The 18488-nt window shown below is 52.2% G+C and overlaps 1 protein-coding gene across 1 annotated transcript in view; it reads left to right on the top strand.

Moving 5' to 3' along the window:
* LOC142251155 (uncharacterized) overlaps window positions 1–18488 on the top strand; it is a 75393-nt gene that overhangs the window by 26317 nt on the left and 30588 nt on the right. Inside the window, 1 exon segment of the mRNA XM_075323686.1 lies at window positions 14046–14168. Within this exon segment, the coding sequence (XP_075179801.1) occupies window positions 14046–14168 (123 nt within the window).

The raw sequence follows: 18488 nt of genomic DNA, 5'->3' as shown, positions 1-18488 counted from the left end.
ATCATCGATGAGCCTTTCAGGAGGGTGGCTGTGGATCTGGTCGGCCCGCTGGCCATCCCCAGCAGCTCCGGGAAACGCTTCATACTGACGGTAGTGGACTATGCCACCCGGTACCCAGCAGCAGTGGCCTTGTCGTCCATTCGGGCTGACAAGGTGGCCACCGCATTGCTGGAGATTTTCTCCCGAGTGGGTTTTCCCCAGGAAATGCTCACTGACCGGGGGACCCAATTCATGTCCCAGCTGATGGAGGCCCTCTGTAAGCAAGTCCAGGTGCGACATCTGGTGGCCAGCCCGTACCATCCACAGACTAATGGCCTGTGCGAGCGGTTCAATGGCACCTTAAAGCAGATGCTTAAGATGTTGGTCGACTCCCATGGGCGTGACTGGGAGCGGTATCTCCCACACCTGTTATTTGCTTACCGGGAGGTTCCACAGGCCTCAACAGGATTCTCACCGTTTGAGCTCCTGTACGGGCGACGTGTGCGGGGCCCCCTGGCTCTGGTGAAAGAGGCTTGGGAAGGGGATTTGGCCACCCCTGGAGTGTCGGTCATCGAGTATGTCATGCGCTTCCGGGACAAAATGCAGGCCTTGACGCAACTGGTACACGACAATATGGCTCAAGCCCAGGCCGATCAGAAGCGTTGGTACGACCAGAACGCTTGTGAGAGGACCTACCAAGTGGGTCAAGAGGTGTGGGTACTGGTCCCCGTACCACAGGACAAGCTTCAGGCAGCCTGGGAAGGCCCATACCTCGTGTACCAGCAGCTCAACCTTGTGACGTACCTGGTCACCCTGGACCCTGCCCGTGGAAGGCGGAAGCCCTTCCATGTGAACATGATGAAGGCACATCATGAGCGGGAGGCATGTGCGCTCCCCGTGTGCAACCTGCCCGAGGAGGGAGAAGCGGAAACCCTCTTGGATATGCTAGCCCAGGTTAGGGCAGGCGGATCCATTGAGGATGTGGAGGTTGGCCACCAGCTCTTGGAGGACCAACGGTCCCAGCTGTGGGCCACCCTACACCCCTTCCGGGGGTTGTTTACCAACCAGCCCGGAAGGACTGACTTGGCTGTCCATCACGTGGACACTGGGGATCATCCCCCGATCCGGCGTTCAGCATATCGGGTCTCCCTGGAGGTGCAGCAACACATGCGCCAGGAGATTGACGAGATGCTGAACCTGGGGGTGATCCAGGCATCCAACAGCGCTTGGGCCTCGCCTGTAGTCCTCGTCCCTAAGAAGGACCGAACCACTCGGTTCTGCGTGGACTACAGGGGGCTCAATGCGGTCACGGTCGCCGATGCGTACCCAATGCCACGCATCGATGACCTGCTCGATCAGTTGGCCGGGGCTCAGTACCTGACCATCATGGATCTGAGCCGGGGATATTGGCAGATCCCCCTGACTCGCAAGGCCAGGGAACGCTCTGCCTTTATTACCCCATTTGGACTGTACGAGTCCACGGTGATGCCATTCGGGATGAGGAATGCCCCTGCCACTTTCCAGCGGATGGTCAACACCCTGCTCAAGGGACTTGAAGGGTACGCGGCCGCGTACCTGGATGACATTGCCGTCTTCAGTCCCACCTGGGAGGACCACCTAGAGCATCTAGCACAGGTGCTCAGGCGGATCCACCGGGCAGGTTTGACCATCAAGCCGGGAAAGTGTCAGCTGGCCATGAGCGAGGTCCAGTACCTCGGTCACCGGGTAGGTGGGGGAACGCTGAAGCCCGAGCCTGAGAAAGTGGAGGCCATCGCATCCTGGCCCACCCCCAGGACCAAGAAGCAGGTGATGTCCTTCTTGGGGACCGCTGGGTACTATAGGAGGTTTGTTCCACGCTATAGTAGCCTGGCCAAGCCCTTGACGGACCTCACCAAGAAGAAGCTGCCCTCTGCAGTCGATTGGACAATGGACTGCGAGACAGCCTTCCGGGCCCTAAAGGACGCCCTGTCCAGCCCGCCCGTGCTACAGGCAGCCGACTTCACGCGGCCGTTTGTAGTACAGACCGACGCCAGTGACTTCGGCCTCGGTGCGGTGCTCAGCCAGGTGGACTCTGCGAGCCAAGAGCACCCAGTCTTGTACCTGAGCAGGAAGCTGTTACCAAGGGAAGTTGCCTATTCCACAATGGAGAAGGAGTGCCTGGCCATAGTGTGGGCCCTGCAGCGCCTGCAACCCTATCTATACGGGCGCCACTTCATCGTGGAGACGGACCACAATCCCCTCAGCTGGTTGCACACCGTCTCTGGGACGAATGGGCGATTGTTGCGATGGAGCCTTGCGCTCCAGCAATACGACTTCACCATTCGCCACAAAAGGGGCCGTGACCACGGTAACGCAGACGGGCTGTCCCGACAAGGAGAGGTCGCGGACGGGCGCACGGGGGAACACCGGAGGGTGCTGCCCCCTAGCGCCCTCAAAAGGGGGGAGGTGTGAGGTAAAGCCTGGGATATGAAGAGGAATTATGACGAGAAGTCATAATTGCTCTCATCACTCCCTGGCAGTGCCCCCCTCCCTTCTTGTTCCAAATGTACAGCATCTGGAAGGTGTCACATTCCACTTACACAACTCATGGCCATCTCCTCTGATATGGAGATGAGATGATGTGAGGACAATGGATCCAGGATGACTCCCTGCCGTCACCCTGTAACAAGAGTTGTATCTCATTAGCAAGGCTTGGAAGTAGCCAGACAGAACGACTCCAGTAAAAAATGGTTCATATCTCGCAAGCCATATCTCCGATAAATATGGCAACCATAACAATGGTGTCTCCGCATGTGGACGATGCTGGCACACCCTTTTTATGGAAGTAGGACATTGGGAAACACACCAAACGTGATATCAGCCATATGGGAACTCGTAGACAGGTCATGAGTCCCCTCGTTCTGCAGCTAAATTCATAACTGTCACAATGAGAGCATTGGCGTCCGTCTACGACGCTCCCAGGCACAGTTATGGCCAAAATCCCCTTTTCTGGATAATTCTGATCCATGCAGGGGGAGTGGCAGTGCTTCCCCGTGAGGTCACTAAGGTAGGAGGAGACCTGGATTTGCCCAGGTTGATAACCCTGCTCCGGCCATTTTCCAAGGTTCTTCTCGCTGGGGGCACGTGTAGGAAACATCTGTGGGAGTTCCTGGAAACCTGGTCTACAGCGCCCCCCTGTGGCCAGACGCAACAAGGTAACTGATTGAACTGTGTATGCCTGTTTGTAACCCATGCTTTATCTGTAACTGTACTCTGACATATGTATATTCTGTAGATTCCCTATTGTATATATTGTAGTTTCTAGTGTGCTTTAGGCTGATTAAATTATATAATTAATCTTGGGCTGTTCTGTTATCTCGATCTTGAATCCCACGTCTGTGTGTTCGGCTAATAGTTACCGTAAATCGGTTGGTGGCAGCGAGTTGTGCCAAGGATTATTGTGGGGAGGCCAGTGAGATTCGGGAAGATATTATATATTCCGCCCGCGGAGGTCGGGGGAATATATACCCTACTCTCACTGGGGACCCTTCAATAATCGGCATAAGTAGTATAGCGGCCTCCTTGCTTATTGTCGGGCAATTCCATAATTGGCCTGACTATAAGAGGGGCGCTAGAGAGCGCGTCACGTGCTCTGTCTGTCGGTCGGGAGGTATAAAGGAGGGTTGACTCCTGCTTGTTACCCCCCGATCGTGACGTACTGGTAGCCAGCGCGGGGGATTTCGGAGTGACCCCCCCGGTGGTTTGTGACACTAATGTTATAGCAAACTCATGGAATTCATTGCTGCATTTCATAATTCGGAGGGATAGAAAGTCAGGCTTCCTTTAGCTTTTCCTTCTGTTCATAGACAGCATCTCCAAGACAAATTTCCCCTCCACGTCTAAGTGTGGAGAGGCAGCTAGTGCGCATGCGTGTGCCGATGTACCCCAGCTGCAGCATAATTACAGTGTTTCGCCTAGTGAGTATGCTCAGCCTGACTGTGTTATTCCTGACGCTAAGTCTTCATTTCGGGATACAGCGCATGCTCCCACACTAAGTGTGAAAAGCCTCTTTGCACAGGTGCTTGCATTCCGTGCCGGGTATAAGTCCTGTTTTGGGCATAGACACCATGCTAAAGCTGATAGTCTTTTTTCAGAGACTGTATTTCATGCTACTGAGCATGCTCAGGCACTTCCTGCATCAGAGACTAGGTCCGGTAATGAACTCTTTGGCCCTGGCCCTGATGTGGGGGTCCCATATATACCACAGGGCATCAGGTGTCCTCCCAAATGGCTTGCAGAGGCCCACCCCTATGACTTGTCACCGCATTATTGATGCTCAGACGATGACTGGTGAGGTGTTTGGGTCATGGCAGCCATGAGGTCATCATTGAAGTTGCGTTTCCAAATAGGACGCTAGTTATGCCACTCATGACGTGTCACTCTACTTTTGTCTCCAGGAGGTGCATTGTGGTTCACCCTGGTTTGGGGCGGACCCAGGTTATAAAAGGGGCTGGAGCCAACAAGGAGGTGCGCAGTCTTCTATTATGCTCCGAAAGAGCACACCTCCATGTGTTGAACCCATTGCGGCTTTAGGCCAGAGGTAGGCAGGGATCGGGTGGTGGATGCAGGCCACCACCACAGTTGGTAACGCAGAACGGTTAAGACCAGCTCCTGTCCTACCAGTCCTGCTTGTGCAGCCCAGTGGCATTAACAGGCCTGCTGCTGCTGATGCGCCTGCTGTCCACAGGTGTCGCCCCTACGCACACGGTCAGCGTACTCAATGGCCCCTGTGTTGTTAACAGGGAGTTCCTGGGCTGGGTGGGCATGTGGACCCTGTGACGCTAACAGGGCTCACAGTCTCCAGATCCGAATGGCGTCTAACTCGGTTCAGGCTACTATTAGTTTCATAGCCACACAGCTCTGTATCCTCCACCAAACCTTCAAGTTGCCAACCTCTCCTTTTCCAACTGGGAGCACGGTGGACACTGACTGCTGATGGGGATATATACCTTTCTCTTTCTTTTCTTATTAATTTTCGTTATATAGCGGTCACAGATTATATACCACTTTATCCAAATCTGCCAGTCCCACTGTAACAGATGTTGTTTCTTCAGCAAATGTTACAGTTGCTTAACCACCAAATCCACGGACCAAAACTTTTTCCCCCTTTCCAACACACCTGTTCCCCTTTCCAACAGCATCTGTCCTTTTTCAACTCATTTTGGGATATGACCAAAAGTGCAACTGTGCAGGGACACCGTACTCAACGCCATCTCAGCACAGCAGCCAGCCCTCGGTCCCTCCGATGTGGACAAGTAAAAGACCATTTCCTCCTATCCATGACAAAGCGTTGAGATTCACTCTGTGCAGCACTGGTGTTTAGTGGACAAGTAGATCTAAGATTGCGTACCACATTCTGCAGATACTCCTGTATATGTGCGTCTATTTCTATGGCAGGAATTAGTTCGCCAAATTTTGTCTTGTACCGGGGATCTAACAGTGTGGCAACCCAGTATTCAGGATTAGTTCAAATTCATACAATCCGAGGGTCATGTAGGTAGTGCAGCAAGAAGGCGCTCATGTGTCTTGTGCATCCAGGAGGACCAAGTCCTTGGTGTGTTGGTGGCAGAGAGGTGAGAATCGTGCATCCTTCCTCTGCCCTCTCCCCCCAACCTCGCACAACCGAAATGTGAGCAAGCTCTCACTCATCTGCTGAGTCTTCCATGCCCATCGCCAGTTCGTCCTCCATTTCTTCATGGGCTCCTGCACTTTCATCAACACTTTTTGCTGATACTATGCGCCCTTGTTAATCCCTCTCCCTCACCATGACTGCCGCATAGGTGCCGCTGACCATCTGGACCTCGTAGATCTTGTTATCCCTTCCGCATATGACTCCTCCTGTACTTCCTCCCCTTCCTCTTGTCCCAACACCTGACTCCGAATAATAATTACAGTGTGCTCCATCATGTAGATGACCAGAATTGTCACGCTGAGAATGACATTGCCAGTGCTAAACATCTTCGTCGACATTTCAAAACTGTGTAGCAGGGTGCATAGGTCCTTGATCTGACACCACTCCAGCAGCGTGATCTGCACCACCTCTGGATCAAGTTATCCCAGGCTATATGTCTTACCGTATTTCAGCAGGGCTCTGCGGTGCTGCCACACACGCTGCAACATGTGCAGATTCCAATTCCTGCGTGTCGAAACATCGCATTTACGGCGTTTAACTGCCAGACCCTAAGACTTCCGGAGTGATGAAAGTTGTTGAGCTGCTGTGTGCGCACGATGGAAGTGAGCACATAGCGAGCGTGCCCACTGCACAAGGCCATGTAGGCCGTGATGGTGTTTTAAAAATTGCTGGCGAATTCGGTTCAACACGTGAGCCCTAAAAGGCACGTGTGTCACATTGCCCTGAGGATGGCCCGCAGCCAGGTTTGCATCATTGCCGCACACGGCTGTTAAGTCACCAACGGAGTCCGCTCCGTCAATTTGTACTCCGGTCGCCAGGTGACAACGTGTTCCTTTCATGAATAGTGCTGATGATGGGAGAGTAGTCGATGCCAGCGGCGCAGGTGGACGCAGGTTATGCTCACCCACTGGGCTGCATTACCTTGACAGATGCAGAATCTCTGGCTGAATGTAGCTGGTGGGTATCTCACAGATGAAATACCATCATTCAGCTACAACCAATGGGAAGACACCACACCCTTTTTTATGCCCATCCTGTCTGCAGACCACTGCCAGACATAGCTATGAACCTCTGGTTAATTTTACCCCCAGTTCAGTTTTATGATTTTGTGTGCTTGTTACCTGACTACTTTTCCTGCTTGCTGTTTATGTACCTTGTTGGCCGATACGCATTTCACCTCTGCTTGTTTTCTGATTCTTTCCTGGCCGTCCCATTCTATTCCTGTTCCTCAATTAATGTTTTGACCCTGCCTGACTACTATTCTCTGTAATAGCGGTGTGACTCACATTTCCCATACATTTCAAAGTAAAACTTTGACCGCCTGATGGCATTGAGCTCTGCTGCCAGCATAGTAAGGAGGTGTGTGGTAGTCCTTGTGCGCAGTTGCAAGGAAGGGTGGCCTGACCACACAGGGTTTGCGCCAAGGTAGAGGACCCACACGAGGTTGAAGAGGCAGAAGCAGTGTATTAACTTCTACATACAGAACAAGGATTGAAACAACTCGTGGGGACGGCAAGACTTGTACAGCAGACCCTTCTCCATCTCTCACCATAGTTTGCCAGTGCCCAGTCAGTGACATGTAATGACCCTGTCTATGCTTACTGGTCCAAGTATCTGTGTTGAAATGCACCCTGTCGCACACAGATTTTCTCAAGGAAGTGGTGATGTTGTGTGCGACATGCTGGTGTAGCGCGGGCATGCTTTTCTTGGAGAAGCAGTGGTGATTGGGCATCTGGTACTGGGGCACAGCGACAGACATAAGGTCTGTAAAATCCTGTGTGTCCACTACGCGTAAAGGCAGCATTTCGGTAGCCAACAGCTTACAGAGGGATAGAGTCAACCACTTAGCTTTGTCATGGGTCGCAGTAAGTGGCCTTTTATTTGACCACATCTGAGGGACAGAGATCTGGCTGCTGTCTGTAGACGGTGTTGAGTAGGGTGTCCCTGGAAAAATGCAGGTTTGTGAGAAAAGTGCAGGCGGAGACATGATGTTGCCTTCATCTTGCCTTCAGATCTGTTCATCTTGTATCATTTTTAAAAAACACAGCAAGCAAGGGTTACTCCAAGCGGAGTCTACCTTTTTTCCCCAAATTGGGCACACAGACACCCCATCAGTGGCAGGACTTGTGCCCTAGTTGCAAACAGGATGTTTTGATTTGCATCAAGCACATTCCAAATCCACAAGCATTTACTCTCCCCAGGATGACACAGGGGTAGTAAATTCCTTCTGGATCCATGACTTGTTCATTTTGATGAACGTCAGTCTGTCCACATTGTCACTGGACAGACGCGTGCGCTTATCTGTCAGCACACACCCAGCAGCACTGAAGACACGTTCAGAGACAACGCTGGCAGCTGGACACGACAAAATCTCCAAGGCGTAACTGGAGAGCTCTTGACATTTTTCTAGATTTGAAGCACAAAAGGAGCAAGGCTCCATTTGCAAAGTCATTGCATCGATGTTCATTTGGAGATACTCCTGTATCATCCTCTCCATCCGTTGACTATGTGACACACTTGATGTCTCTGGTGGCCTTGCAAAGGAGGGTCTAAAAAAATTATGAAAAGATTCCATAAAATTGCTGTTACCAGCACCAGATACGGTCCTACTGGTACGGGTAGACTGTTGAAGATGACGAGGCCGTCCCATGTTTGTCAAGTTACAACTGGGAGAATCACTCCCTTCACCTGCACGGTTGTTTGGTGGAAAAGCCGAGCTAAGATCGAGTAACAGCTTCTGCTGATACTCCTGCATACGTGCGTCCCTTTCTATGGGTGGAATTATGTCACAAAATTTGGACTTGTCCCGGGGATCTAATAGTGTGGCAAGCCAGTAGTCATCATCACTTCTAATTTTGACAATACGAGGGTCATGTTGGAGGTAGTGCAACAAGAAGGCACTCATGTGTCTTGCGCAGCCATGCGGACCAAGTCCACGCTGTGTTTGTGGCATACAGGTGCTAACCGTTCTTTCTTCCTCTGTCATCTCCCCCCAACCTCTTTCAACTTAAATTTGACCAAGGTCCCCCTCATCAGCTGAGTCTTCCATGTCCATGGACAGTTCGTCCTCCATATCTTCATGTCCTCCTGCACCTTCCTCAACATCTCGCCTGCTACCATGCGCCCTTGTTGATCCCTGTCCCCCATGGTCCCATGCCTGCCGCGTTGGTGATGATGAACGTCTGGACCTTGGTGATGTTGTTGTGTCTTGCGCATATGAATCCTCCTGTAGTTCCTCCCCTTCCTGTTGTCCCACCCCCTGACTCCGAATAGTGTTTAGCGTGTGCTCCAGCATGTAAATGACTGTAATCGTCATGCTGATAATGGCATTGTCAGCGCTAAACATATTCGTCGCCATGTCGAAACTGTGCAGAAGGGTGCATAGGTCCGTGATCTGAGATCACTCCATCAGGGTGATCTGCCCCACCTCTGCATCTCGTTGGCCCAGGCTATACGTCATGACGTATTGCACCAGGGCTCTGCGGTGCTGCCACAGTCGCTGTAACATGTGGAGAGTTGAATTCCAGCGTGTCGCCACATCGCATTTCAGGCGATGAACCGGCAGGCCGAAAGACTTCTGGAGCGATGCAAGTCGCTCAGCTGCGGCGCTTGAACGGCGGAAGTGAGCACTGCAGACAGTTTCCGTGCCCTGGTCAGAAGGCCATCTAGGCCGGGATAGTGTGTTAAAAATTGCTGGACAACAAGGTTCAACACGTGAGCCATACAAGGCACGTGTGTCACCTTGCCCAGGCGAAGGGCCGCACCCAGGTTTGCAGCATTGTCGCACACGGCCTTACCAGGCTGCAGGTTGAGTGGAGACAACCATTTATTAAACTCGGACCGCAGAGCTGACCACAACTCCTCAGCTGTGTGACTCTTATTCCCAAGACATGTCAAGCTAAAGACCGCCTGATGCCGTTGCGCTCTGCTGCCAGCATAGTAATGAGGGGTGCGTGATTCCTTCTGCGCAGTGAGAACGCTGGTGGCCTGACCAGGCAGGCTTGGGGCGGAGGTGGAGGACCCAGATGAGGTGGAGGATGCAGAAGCAGTGGCGGAACTTGGACAGACAGAGGATTGACACACAAGTCGTGGGGACGGCAAGACTTGCGCAGCAGACCCTTCACCATCTATCACCATAGTTACCCAGTGCCCAGTCAGCGACCTGTAACGTCCCTGTCCATGCTTACTGGTCCAAGTATCGGTGCTGAAATTCACCCGTTCACACACAGAGTTTCTCAAGGAAGCGGTGATATTGTGTGCGACATGCTGGTGTAGCGCGGGCACACCTTTCTTAGAGAAGTAGTGGCGACTAGGCATCTGGTACTGGGGCACAGCGACAGATATAAGGTCTCTAAAATCCTGTGTGTCCACTAGGCGGAAAGGCAGCATTTCTGTAGCCAACAGCTTACAGAGGGATAGAGTCAACCTCTTCGCTTTGTCATGGGTCGAAGGAAGTGGCCTTTTATTTGACCACATCTGAGGGACAGAGATCTGGCTGCTGTGTGTAGACGGTGTTGAGTAGGGTGTCCCTGGAAAAATGCAGCTTTGGGAGGAAAGTGCAGGCGGAGACATGATGTTGCCTTCATCCAAAGTTGGTGCTATCGATGTCTGAGAGAGCTGTACACACTCACTTGTTTCCCCTTCCAAACCAACTGACGACCTACCAAGCAAACTGCCTGTTGCGGTTACAGTGGTGGAAGTTGTGGGTGGAAAAACAGGTGTGACAGCTGTCCCCACAGTCCTAGAAGATGACGAGCGCGCGGATGCCCTGGAAGGGGCAGGCGGTGGATGGTTGGCTCCACTAGGCCGCATTGCAGCACGGTGAGCTTCCCACCAGGCCATATGATATTTATTCATGTGACGATTCATGGAAGAAGTTGTCAAACTGCTGAGATTTTGACCTCTACTAAGATAACCATGGCAAATGTTACAGATCACATAATTTGGCCGATCTTTTTTTATGTCAAAAAAGGACCAGGCTAGGCAAGGCTTAGAGGCCATGCGACCTGTTGATCCACCCCGAATAATGCTCAGAGGCAGAGTGGTGGCTGAGGATGCAGTTGTAGACGTGCTACCAGTGCTCCGACTGTGTCCAGGAAGGCGCCAGGTTACTTCGACGTCGGTTGCATCCTCCTCCACCGCCTCTATTGACCTCCTCGAGTGTCTGACTGTGGGTTGACAGTAGGTGGGATCTAGAACTTCATCATCAATTGTTGTGTTTGCACTCCCCTCCCCCTCAGACCGAGTTTCTTCTTGCCCTGACCGAATATTTAAGTTGTCATCCCAATCGGGTATCTGCGTCTCATCTTCATCAGTATGTTCCTCATTGCCTATAACCACAGTTGTTGGAAAGGCAGCATTTTGGTAGCCAACAGTTTGCATTTTATGAAAGTCAACCTCCAAGCCATGTCATGCCCTTCTAAAAGCATGTATAACACAGCGAGGGGACTCCAACCACAGTCTCCCTCGTTGCCACTCACTGGGCCACACACACCCCACTTGACTGGCATCGGTTGAGCCCCCTTTTGAAAAAGAAAAAGATGCTTTGCATGAAGCACTCTCAAAAATACGCGTGCCTTTCCCGTCCCCTGGCTGACCCCGGGGAAGAAAAGTCCTCTGAGAGCCATGACTTGTTCATCTTGGTTCTTTTAGAAACACAGCGAGGGGACTCCAACCACAGTCTCCCTCGTTGCCACTCACTGGGCCACACACACCCCACTTGACTGGCATCGGTTGAGCCCCCTTTTGAAAAAGAAAAAGATGCTTTGCATGAAGCACTCTCAAAAATACGCGTGCCTTTCCCGTCCCCTGGCTGACCCCGGGGAAGAAAAGTCCTCTGAGAGCCATGACTTGTTCATCTTGGTTCTTTTAGAAACACAGCGAGGGGACTCCAACCACAGTCTCCCTCGTTGCCACTCACTGGGCCACACACACCCCACTTGACTGGCATCGGTTGAGCCCCCTTTTGAAAAAGAAAAAGATGCTTTGCATGAAGCACTCTCAAAAATACGCGTGCCTTTCCCGTCCCCTGGCTGACCCCGGGGAAGAAAAGTCCTCTGAGAGCCATGTCCACATTGTCAGTGGACAGACACGTGTGCTTATCTGCCAGCAGACCCACAGCAGCACTGAAGACAGGTTCCGAGAGAACGCTGGCTGCAGGACACGACAAGATCCCCAAGACGTACGTGGCGAGCTCAGGCAATTTATCAAGATTGGAAGCCAAGAATGAGCAGGGCTCAAGTTGCACAATAATGGCATGTTTCCTTGCATATACTCATATATCTGTGTGTCCTCCTCTTTTTCCTTGTCCAGCTCTTTTGTTTTCGCATGAGTATATGTCCTTGTCACTTTCCCATGTGTTGTGAGTTGTTTGTGACCTTTTGGACACCTTTGAGGGTGTTTTCTAGGTGTTTTTCTGTGTTTGTGATTGCCTGCCATTGTTTCCTATGCAGTTCGAGTTCGGTTCGTCGAACGTTCGACGAACCGAACTCGAACGGGAGGTCCGTTCGGCGAACCAACCTCGAGCCGAACCGCGACCGGTTCGCTCATCTCTACTCGTTGGATTAGGTCGGCCATTTCCGATGCCTACCAGTGTACTCAGGTGCCTCCCCCGCCGGGGATCAAGGCACACTCGACCAGAGCTGTCGGTGCCTCTTGGTTTCTCAGGCACCAGGCTACGGCTCAGCAGGTCGGTCAGGCTGCCACTTGGGCTAGTCTGCATACCTTTTCGAAGCACTACCAAGTGCATGCTCATGCTTCGGCAGATGCGAGCTTGGGCAGACGCATCCTTCAGGCGGCTGTCACCCATTTGTGAAGTTAGGTTTCGCCTACTTCTCAGTTTTCTGTTTATTCCCACCCATGGACTGCTTTGAGATGTCCCATGGTCTGGGTCTCCCATAAGGAACGATGAAGAAAAAGAGAATTTTGTTTACTTACCGTAAATTCTTTTTCTTATAGTTCCGACATGGGAGACCCAGCACCCTCCCTGTTGCCTGTTGGCAGTTCTTGTTCCGTGTGTTTTCACCGGCTGTTGTTGTAGACAGAGGTTCCGGTTATTCCGGGTTTTACTCTAACTCTTCTTGTGGGTGGATGTCCTCCTTCAGCTTTTGCACTAAACTGGCTAGATTTGGTTATCCAAGGAGTGTATATGCTCGGAGGGAGGGGCTACACTTTTTAGTGTAGTACTTTGTGTGTCCTCCGGAGGCAGAAGCTATACACCCATGGTTTGGGTCTCCCATGTCGGAACTATAAGAAAAAGAATTTACGGCAAGTAAACAAAATTCTCTTTTTTGCGGGTAGATGCAATGTTCTCATTGCCTTTTATTGCATGTTATTGCAGTGTTGTGCCAACTAAAAAATGCAATTCTGGCATTTTGCAATATTTTTTTTTTTTTTTTTTTTCTCATTACACAGTTTACCGATTTTAGATTGATTTATTTTCTGTTTTGATCAGACATTTCTGAGCTTCAAATGTGCATTTTTTGTGATCTCAAATGTGCATTTTTTTTTTTATATTTTTTATTTTATTTTTTTTATTTTGTTTTTATTGGAGCAGACGGGGGACGAGTTTTACTTCTTTTTTTTTTTTTTTTTTCTGTATTTAATAGTGCCTTAAGGAGACTTGAAGTTGTGATAGTCTGATGCCCTCTGCTATAGCAAAAATCACAATCTCCTATAAATGCCAACCCTGGGCTGGCAATCACAGTAGGGTTGTAATGACAGGGGCAGAGGTCTTTAGCGGACCCCTGGCTGTTTTAACAACCCATCAGCGCCTCGCAATCACCTGACATGAGGTGGATCAAGGACTCGCTTCCTGTCTGCACTTTCTCGCTGTTGCTGGAAGTAATTGATAGCATTTAACTGGTTAACAGCCGCAGGTAGATTTCGAATGGCTGTGGCTATTTGAGACACTTGATGGTTGATCAAATCAGCCATCATGTGCGGGGAAAGATGCAGGCTTTTTATGTGAGCCCACATCAAAGGCAGGGACACTACCTATGAGGTATTAGTAAATCAAAGGTTGTTAAGCCTCCGCTCCATTCATCACCTATGGGGACACTGAATGTTGCTATTTCTGTCAGTCCCTTTTAAACAGTGAAGGGAGCGGAGGCCGAACAGATGCGTGTCCACTCCGTTCAGGATGGGGCCGAAGATTCACGTTTTTGGCTTCCAAAGCCCGATTTCGGGATTACTGAGAGTCCTACTGGTTCGACCTCAGTGATATAATTTCTGATGTTTATGTTTTTCTAATGACGGCAGATGCTTCCCACCATTGAAAAGTATTTTTTATTCTTGCATCCACATCCCGTTATGGTGCACTGCAATAACAGGACGTCGCCAATGATATAAAGTGTAACTTTACTTGCTGAATATCCCTTTTGTATCTATAACACAGGAGGAGGACACTGGACATGGACGTCCAAGAAAACTCCAACTTTGGAGACGAAAACTGCTTCCTCTGAAGTCCCAGTTTCTGAAGGACCAATTCAGCCCAGTCCCCAGAGCGTTGCAGAGAAAGGTAAGTCTGCTGCCTGATACATTCCCACTTTTCCAAGCTCCTGGGTTTCTCCGACATGATCTACGTACGATGCAGACATAAAATGGGCATGCGAGAGAACATGCATACGGTGTCTTCTGATTTCACAATACATGCTGCATACATTATTACATATTTCACACTTGATGAGGCAGGTGTAATTACCGTATTTTCTTTGTCGCTCCATTGGGAGACCCAGACAATTGGGTGTATAGCTTCTGCCTCCGGAGGCCACACAAAGTATTACACTTTAAAAAGTGTAACCCCTCCCCTCTGTTATACACCCTCCCGTGCATCACGGGCTCATCAGTTTTTATGCTTTGTGTTGAAGGAGGCACACATGCACACAATGCTCCACATTTTAGTCAGCAGCAGCTGCTGACTTTATCGGATGGAAGAAAAGAGGGCCCCTATGGGGCCCCCGGCATGCTCCCTTCTCACCCCACTCAGGTCGGCGGTGTTGTTAAGGTTGAGGTACCCATTGCGGGTACACAGGCTGGAGCCACATGCCGCTTTCCTTCCCCATCCCTTAGGGGCTCTGGGGAAGTGGGATCCTATCCGGTCATCCAGACACTGGGACCGGTCTCCCTCCGCAGCCCCTGGGGGAATCTGCCGGACAGGAGACGGAGTATCGTCAGGGACATGGCCCTGCATCCACAGGTACTCTGTGTCCCCCGTTGGGACGGCGCATAAAGCACCTTGGGCCCAGACGCTGCAGCGACTGCGGCGTGGGTATGGGTCCGGGACTACCGCGCCGACCGTGCACTGCCGGCCGGCCGCGGTTTTAACTTTAGTCCCCGGCTTTTGCGGCCTAGTATAGTATTCTCCCGCCCCCAGGCCTGCCAGTCAGGGAAAAGGGCGGGACGGTCGGTATGACGCCGACAGTGAGGGCTGGAGTACACTGAGCTGTCCTCCGCCCCCCTCACTACTCACGATGGGGCACCAGATTCCCGCACTTTTGTGACTACGCCCACGCCTCCCTCCTCCTCTGAGAACGCCGTCAGCCATTTTTTCAGCACATTCTGCAGTGGAGAACTTCTGGCTGCAGCTGAGGGAGACCCGGGGCAGGGAATCTGGTGGCCACAAGCCATAACCGGTCATCCAGCCACTGGGACCGGGCTCCCTCCGCAGCCCCTGGGGGAATCTGCCGGATAGGAGACGGAGTATCGTCAGGGACATGGCCCTGCATCTACAGGTACTCTGTGTCCCCGTTGGGATGGTGCATGAAGCACCTTGGCCTCAGACGCAGCTGCGACTGCGGTGTGGATTTTTTGTCTGGGACTACCGCGCCGACCGTGCCTGTTTGTCGGCCGCGGTTTTTACTTTAGTCCCCGGCTTTTGCGGCCTAGTGTGTTAAACTCCCGCCCCTGAGCCTGCCAGTCAGGGAGAAAGGCGGGACGGTCGGTATGATGCAGACAGTGAGGGCTGGAGCACACTTCGCTGTCCTCCGCCCCCCTCACTGATCACTAATGGCCACCAGGTTCCCGCACTTTTGCGGTTCCGCCCACGGCTCTCTCCTCCCCTCGGAACGCCGGCAGCCATTGTTATAATTCTGCCGGTGGAGGATCTCAGAATCTGCTCAACACTGCTCTGAGAGAGGAGGATCCGAACCGGTCGCCATGCACTGGGACCGGGCTCCATCCGCAGCCCCTGGGGGATTCTGACGGACAGGAGACTGGACATCATCAGGGACAGAGCCCTGCATCATAAGGTACTCTGTGTCCCCTGAGGGACGGTGCATGCAGCATCTGTGTTACAAACGCCGCAGCGGTTGCTGAGTGGTTTGTGAGACTGGGACTACCGCGCCGACCGCGCCATGTTTGGCGGCCGCGGTTTTAAATTTAGTCCCCGGCTCTTACGGCCTAGTGCCATATACTCCCGTTCTCGGGCCTGCCAGTCAGGGGTAACGACGGGACGGCCGACTGGACGTCGGCAGGGAGGGCTGGAGCAAACGTTGGTATCCTCCTTCCCCCTCACTGAGCACTGGGGGCACCAGTTTTTCAGGTGCTGACCCCCCTTGGTGCCGCAGTGTGTATATATATATATATATATATGTTTGTTTGTTTATGTTTATTTTACAACCTCTTGTGCGGCCATATTACAGGCACTGCACAGATGACAGGGACAGAGTTTGCATGTTGGAATCAGCAAATCTCTGAATAGCTTTCACATTCCAGGACTCGGTCTATGGACAGAGGGTCTGCTAAGATACTGGAAGCCTTGCAGTCCAGACCGATAACACAGGGCCAGGGAGCTGTGAGTTCATCGCTCCCGGGTCCCTCTGGGTCGGTACAACAAGGGGCTCCTGGGGTAACACCCAGATCCCACGGTGAGAACTCCGTCACGGACCGCGGCCTATGATAGGCTAAGCGGGCCCGCTGGGAACCTTCCCCGACTTCATCAGGAGTGCGTGTTTCGATCACTCTAACTCCAGAGGGGCCGTCCAGTAGCACAGAACTTGACAGACAAGCGCTTACTAAGCGCCTTATTGACACGCGTTACCCTTTTCCCCCCTGACGTGCTTAAGGGTTGGGCTCAGTGTCACAGGGTGGATCCTCCAGTCTCTAGGCTGGCGGCTAGATCCGTAGTATTAGTGGCAGATGTCCATCTCTCACGAATGCCACTGACAGGCAAATAAAGCTTATGATGAAATCCATCTATGAAGCCATAGTCGCATCTTTTGCTCCAGCCTTCGCAGCCGTGAGGGCACTCCAAGCTATCTCAGCTTCTCTGGCTGAGATTATTGCGGTTGCACATACCTCTGCCACGCAGGTTGTGTCCTTCACTTCTCAGACGTAGGTTTTTTCGTTCTACGCCATGAACGCCGTTCCTGGACTCTGCGAACCGTACAGCAGTAGCATCCACCAATTCGGTGGCAGTCTGCAGGGCCATGTGGCTACGTGAATGGAAGGCAGGCTCTGCTTCCAAGAAGTTCTCACCGGTTTGCCATTTTCTGGCGACCGTTTGTTTGGCGAGCAATTGGATGAAGTTACTAGACAGTCTCGTCCTTGCCCCAGTCCAAAGGTTTCAGTCATTTCGGTCCTCAGCAAAGTTCCGTTCCTCCACGTCCAACAGGTCAGAGGAGGGCTAGAGGAACTCTTCTGCATGGCGGTCTAAGTCACAAGACTGCTTCCTCATGACTTCGGCCTCACCAAGACCGCGTCCTCGGTCGGTGGCAGGCTCTCCCGCTTTTGCGACGCCTGGTGGCCACATGTCCAAGACCGATGGGTGAGAGACATTCTGTCTCACGGTTACAGGATAGAGCTCTGCTCTCGTCCTCCGACTCGTTTCTTCAAAACATCTCCGCCCCCCGAGCGAGCCGATGCACTTTTTCAGGCGGTGAACACTCTGAAGCCTCGATGTCACAAGGAGACTTCCTAGCATCAATTGACATCAAGGATGCTTATCTCCATGTGCCGATCGCACCCGAGCTTCAACGCTTTCTGCGTTTCACCATCAGGGACGAACACTTCAGTTCGTGGCACTGCCATTCGGCCTGGCGACAGCCCCACGGGTCTTCACCAAGGTCATGGCAGCAGTGGTGGCGGTCCTACAAGGGCCACTCGGTGATCACTTACCTAGACAATCCTCTAGTCAAGACACCCTCCTGGGTGGCATGTCAACACAACCTGACCATTGCTCTGGAGACTCTCCAGGGGTTCGGGTGGATCATCAAAATTCCAAGGTCAAAACTGACACCGACCCAATCACTGACTTATCTCGGGATGAAGTTTTATACTCTCTCAGCGATAGTGAAGCTTCCGCTGCTTAGTCAGCGTTCACTACAGACAGGGGTGCAATCTCTCCTTCGGGCCCAGTCACCCCTTGAGGCGCCTCATGCACTGTCTCAGGAAGATGGTGGCAGCAAGGGAGGCAGTTCCCTTGCACAGTTTCGTCTGCGTCCGATTCTATCGGACACCGCAAATGGGACAGGAGGTCGACGTCCCTAGACAAGAACGTCTCTCTCTCCCTTGCAGCAAAACCTCTCTTCAGTGGTGTCTTCTTTCCACTTCCTGGGCGGAGGAAAAATCCTTCCGGCCCCCAGCCGGGGCTGTGGTCACGACGGACGCGAGTCTGTCAGGGTGGGGAGCCGTCTTCCTCCACCACTCGGCTCAGGGAACCTGGACTCCGACAGAGTCCTCCCTTCAGATCACTGTTCTGGAGATAAGGGCAGTGGATCTAGCCCTAAAGGTGTTCCAGCGGTGGCTGGAGGGCAGGCAGATCCGAATTCAGTCGGACAACGCCAAGGCGGTTGCGTACATCAACCACCAGGGCGGCACACGCAGTCGTCAAGCCTTCCGA

Source organism: Anomaloglossus baeobatrachus, chromosome 9 (genome assembly GCF_048569485.1).
Source record: "Anomaloglossus baeobatrachus isolate aAnoBae1 chromosome 9, aAnoBae1.hap1, whole genome shotgun sequence".
Classification (NCBI taxonomy): Eukaryota; Metazoa; Chordata; class Amphibia; order Anura; family Aromobatidae; genus Anomaloglossus; species Anomaloglossus baeobatrachus.
The sequence above is the reverse complement of the archived record's forward strand: the minus strand, read 5'-3'. Positions and strand labels throughout refer to the sequence as shown.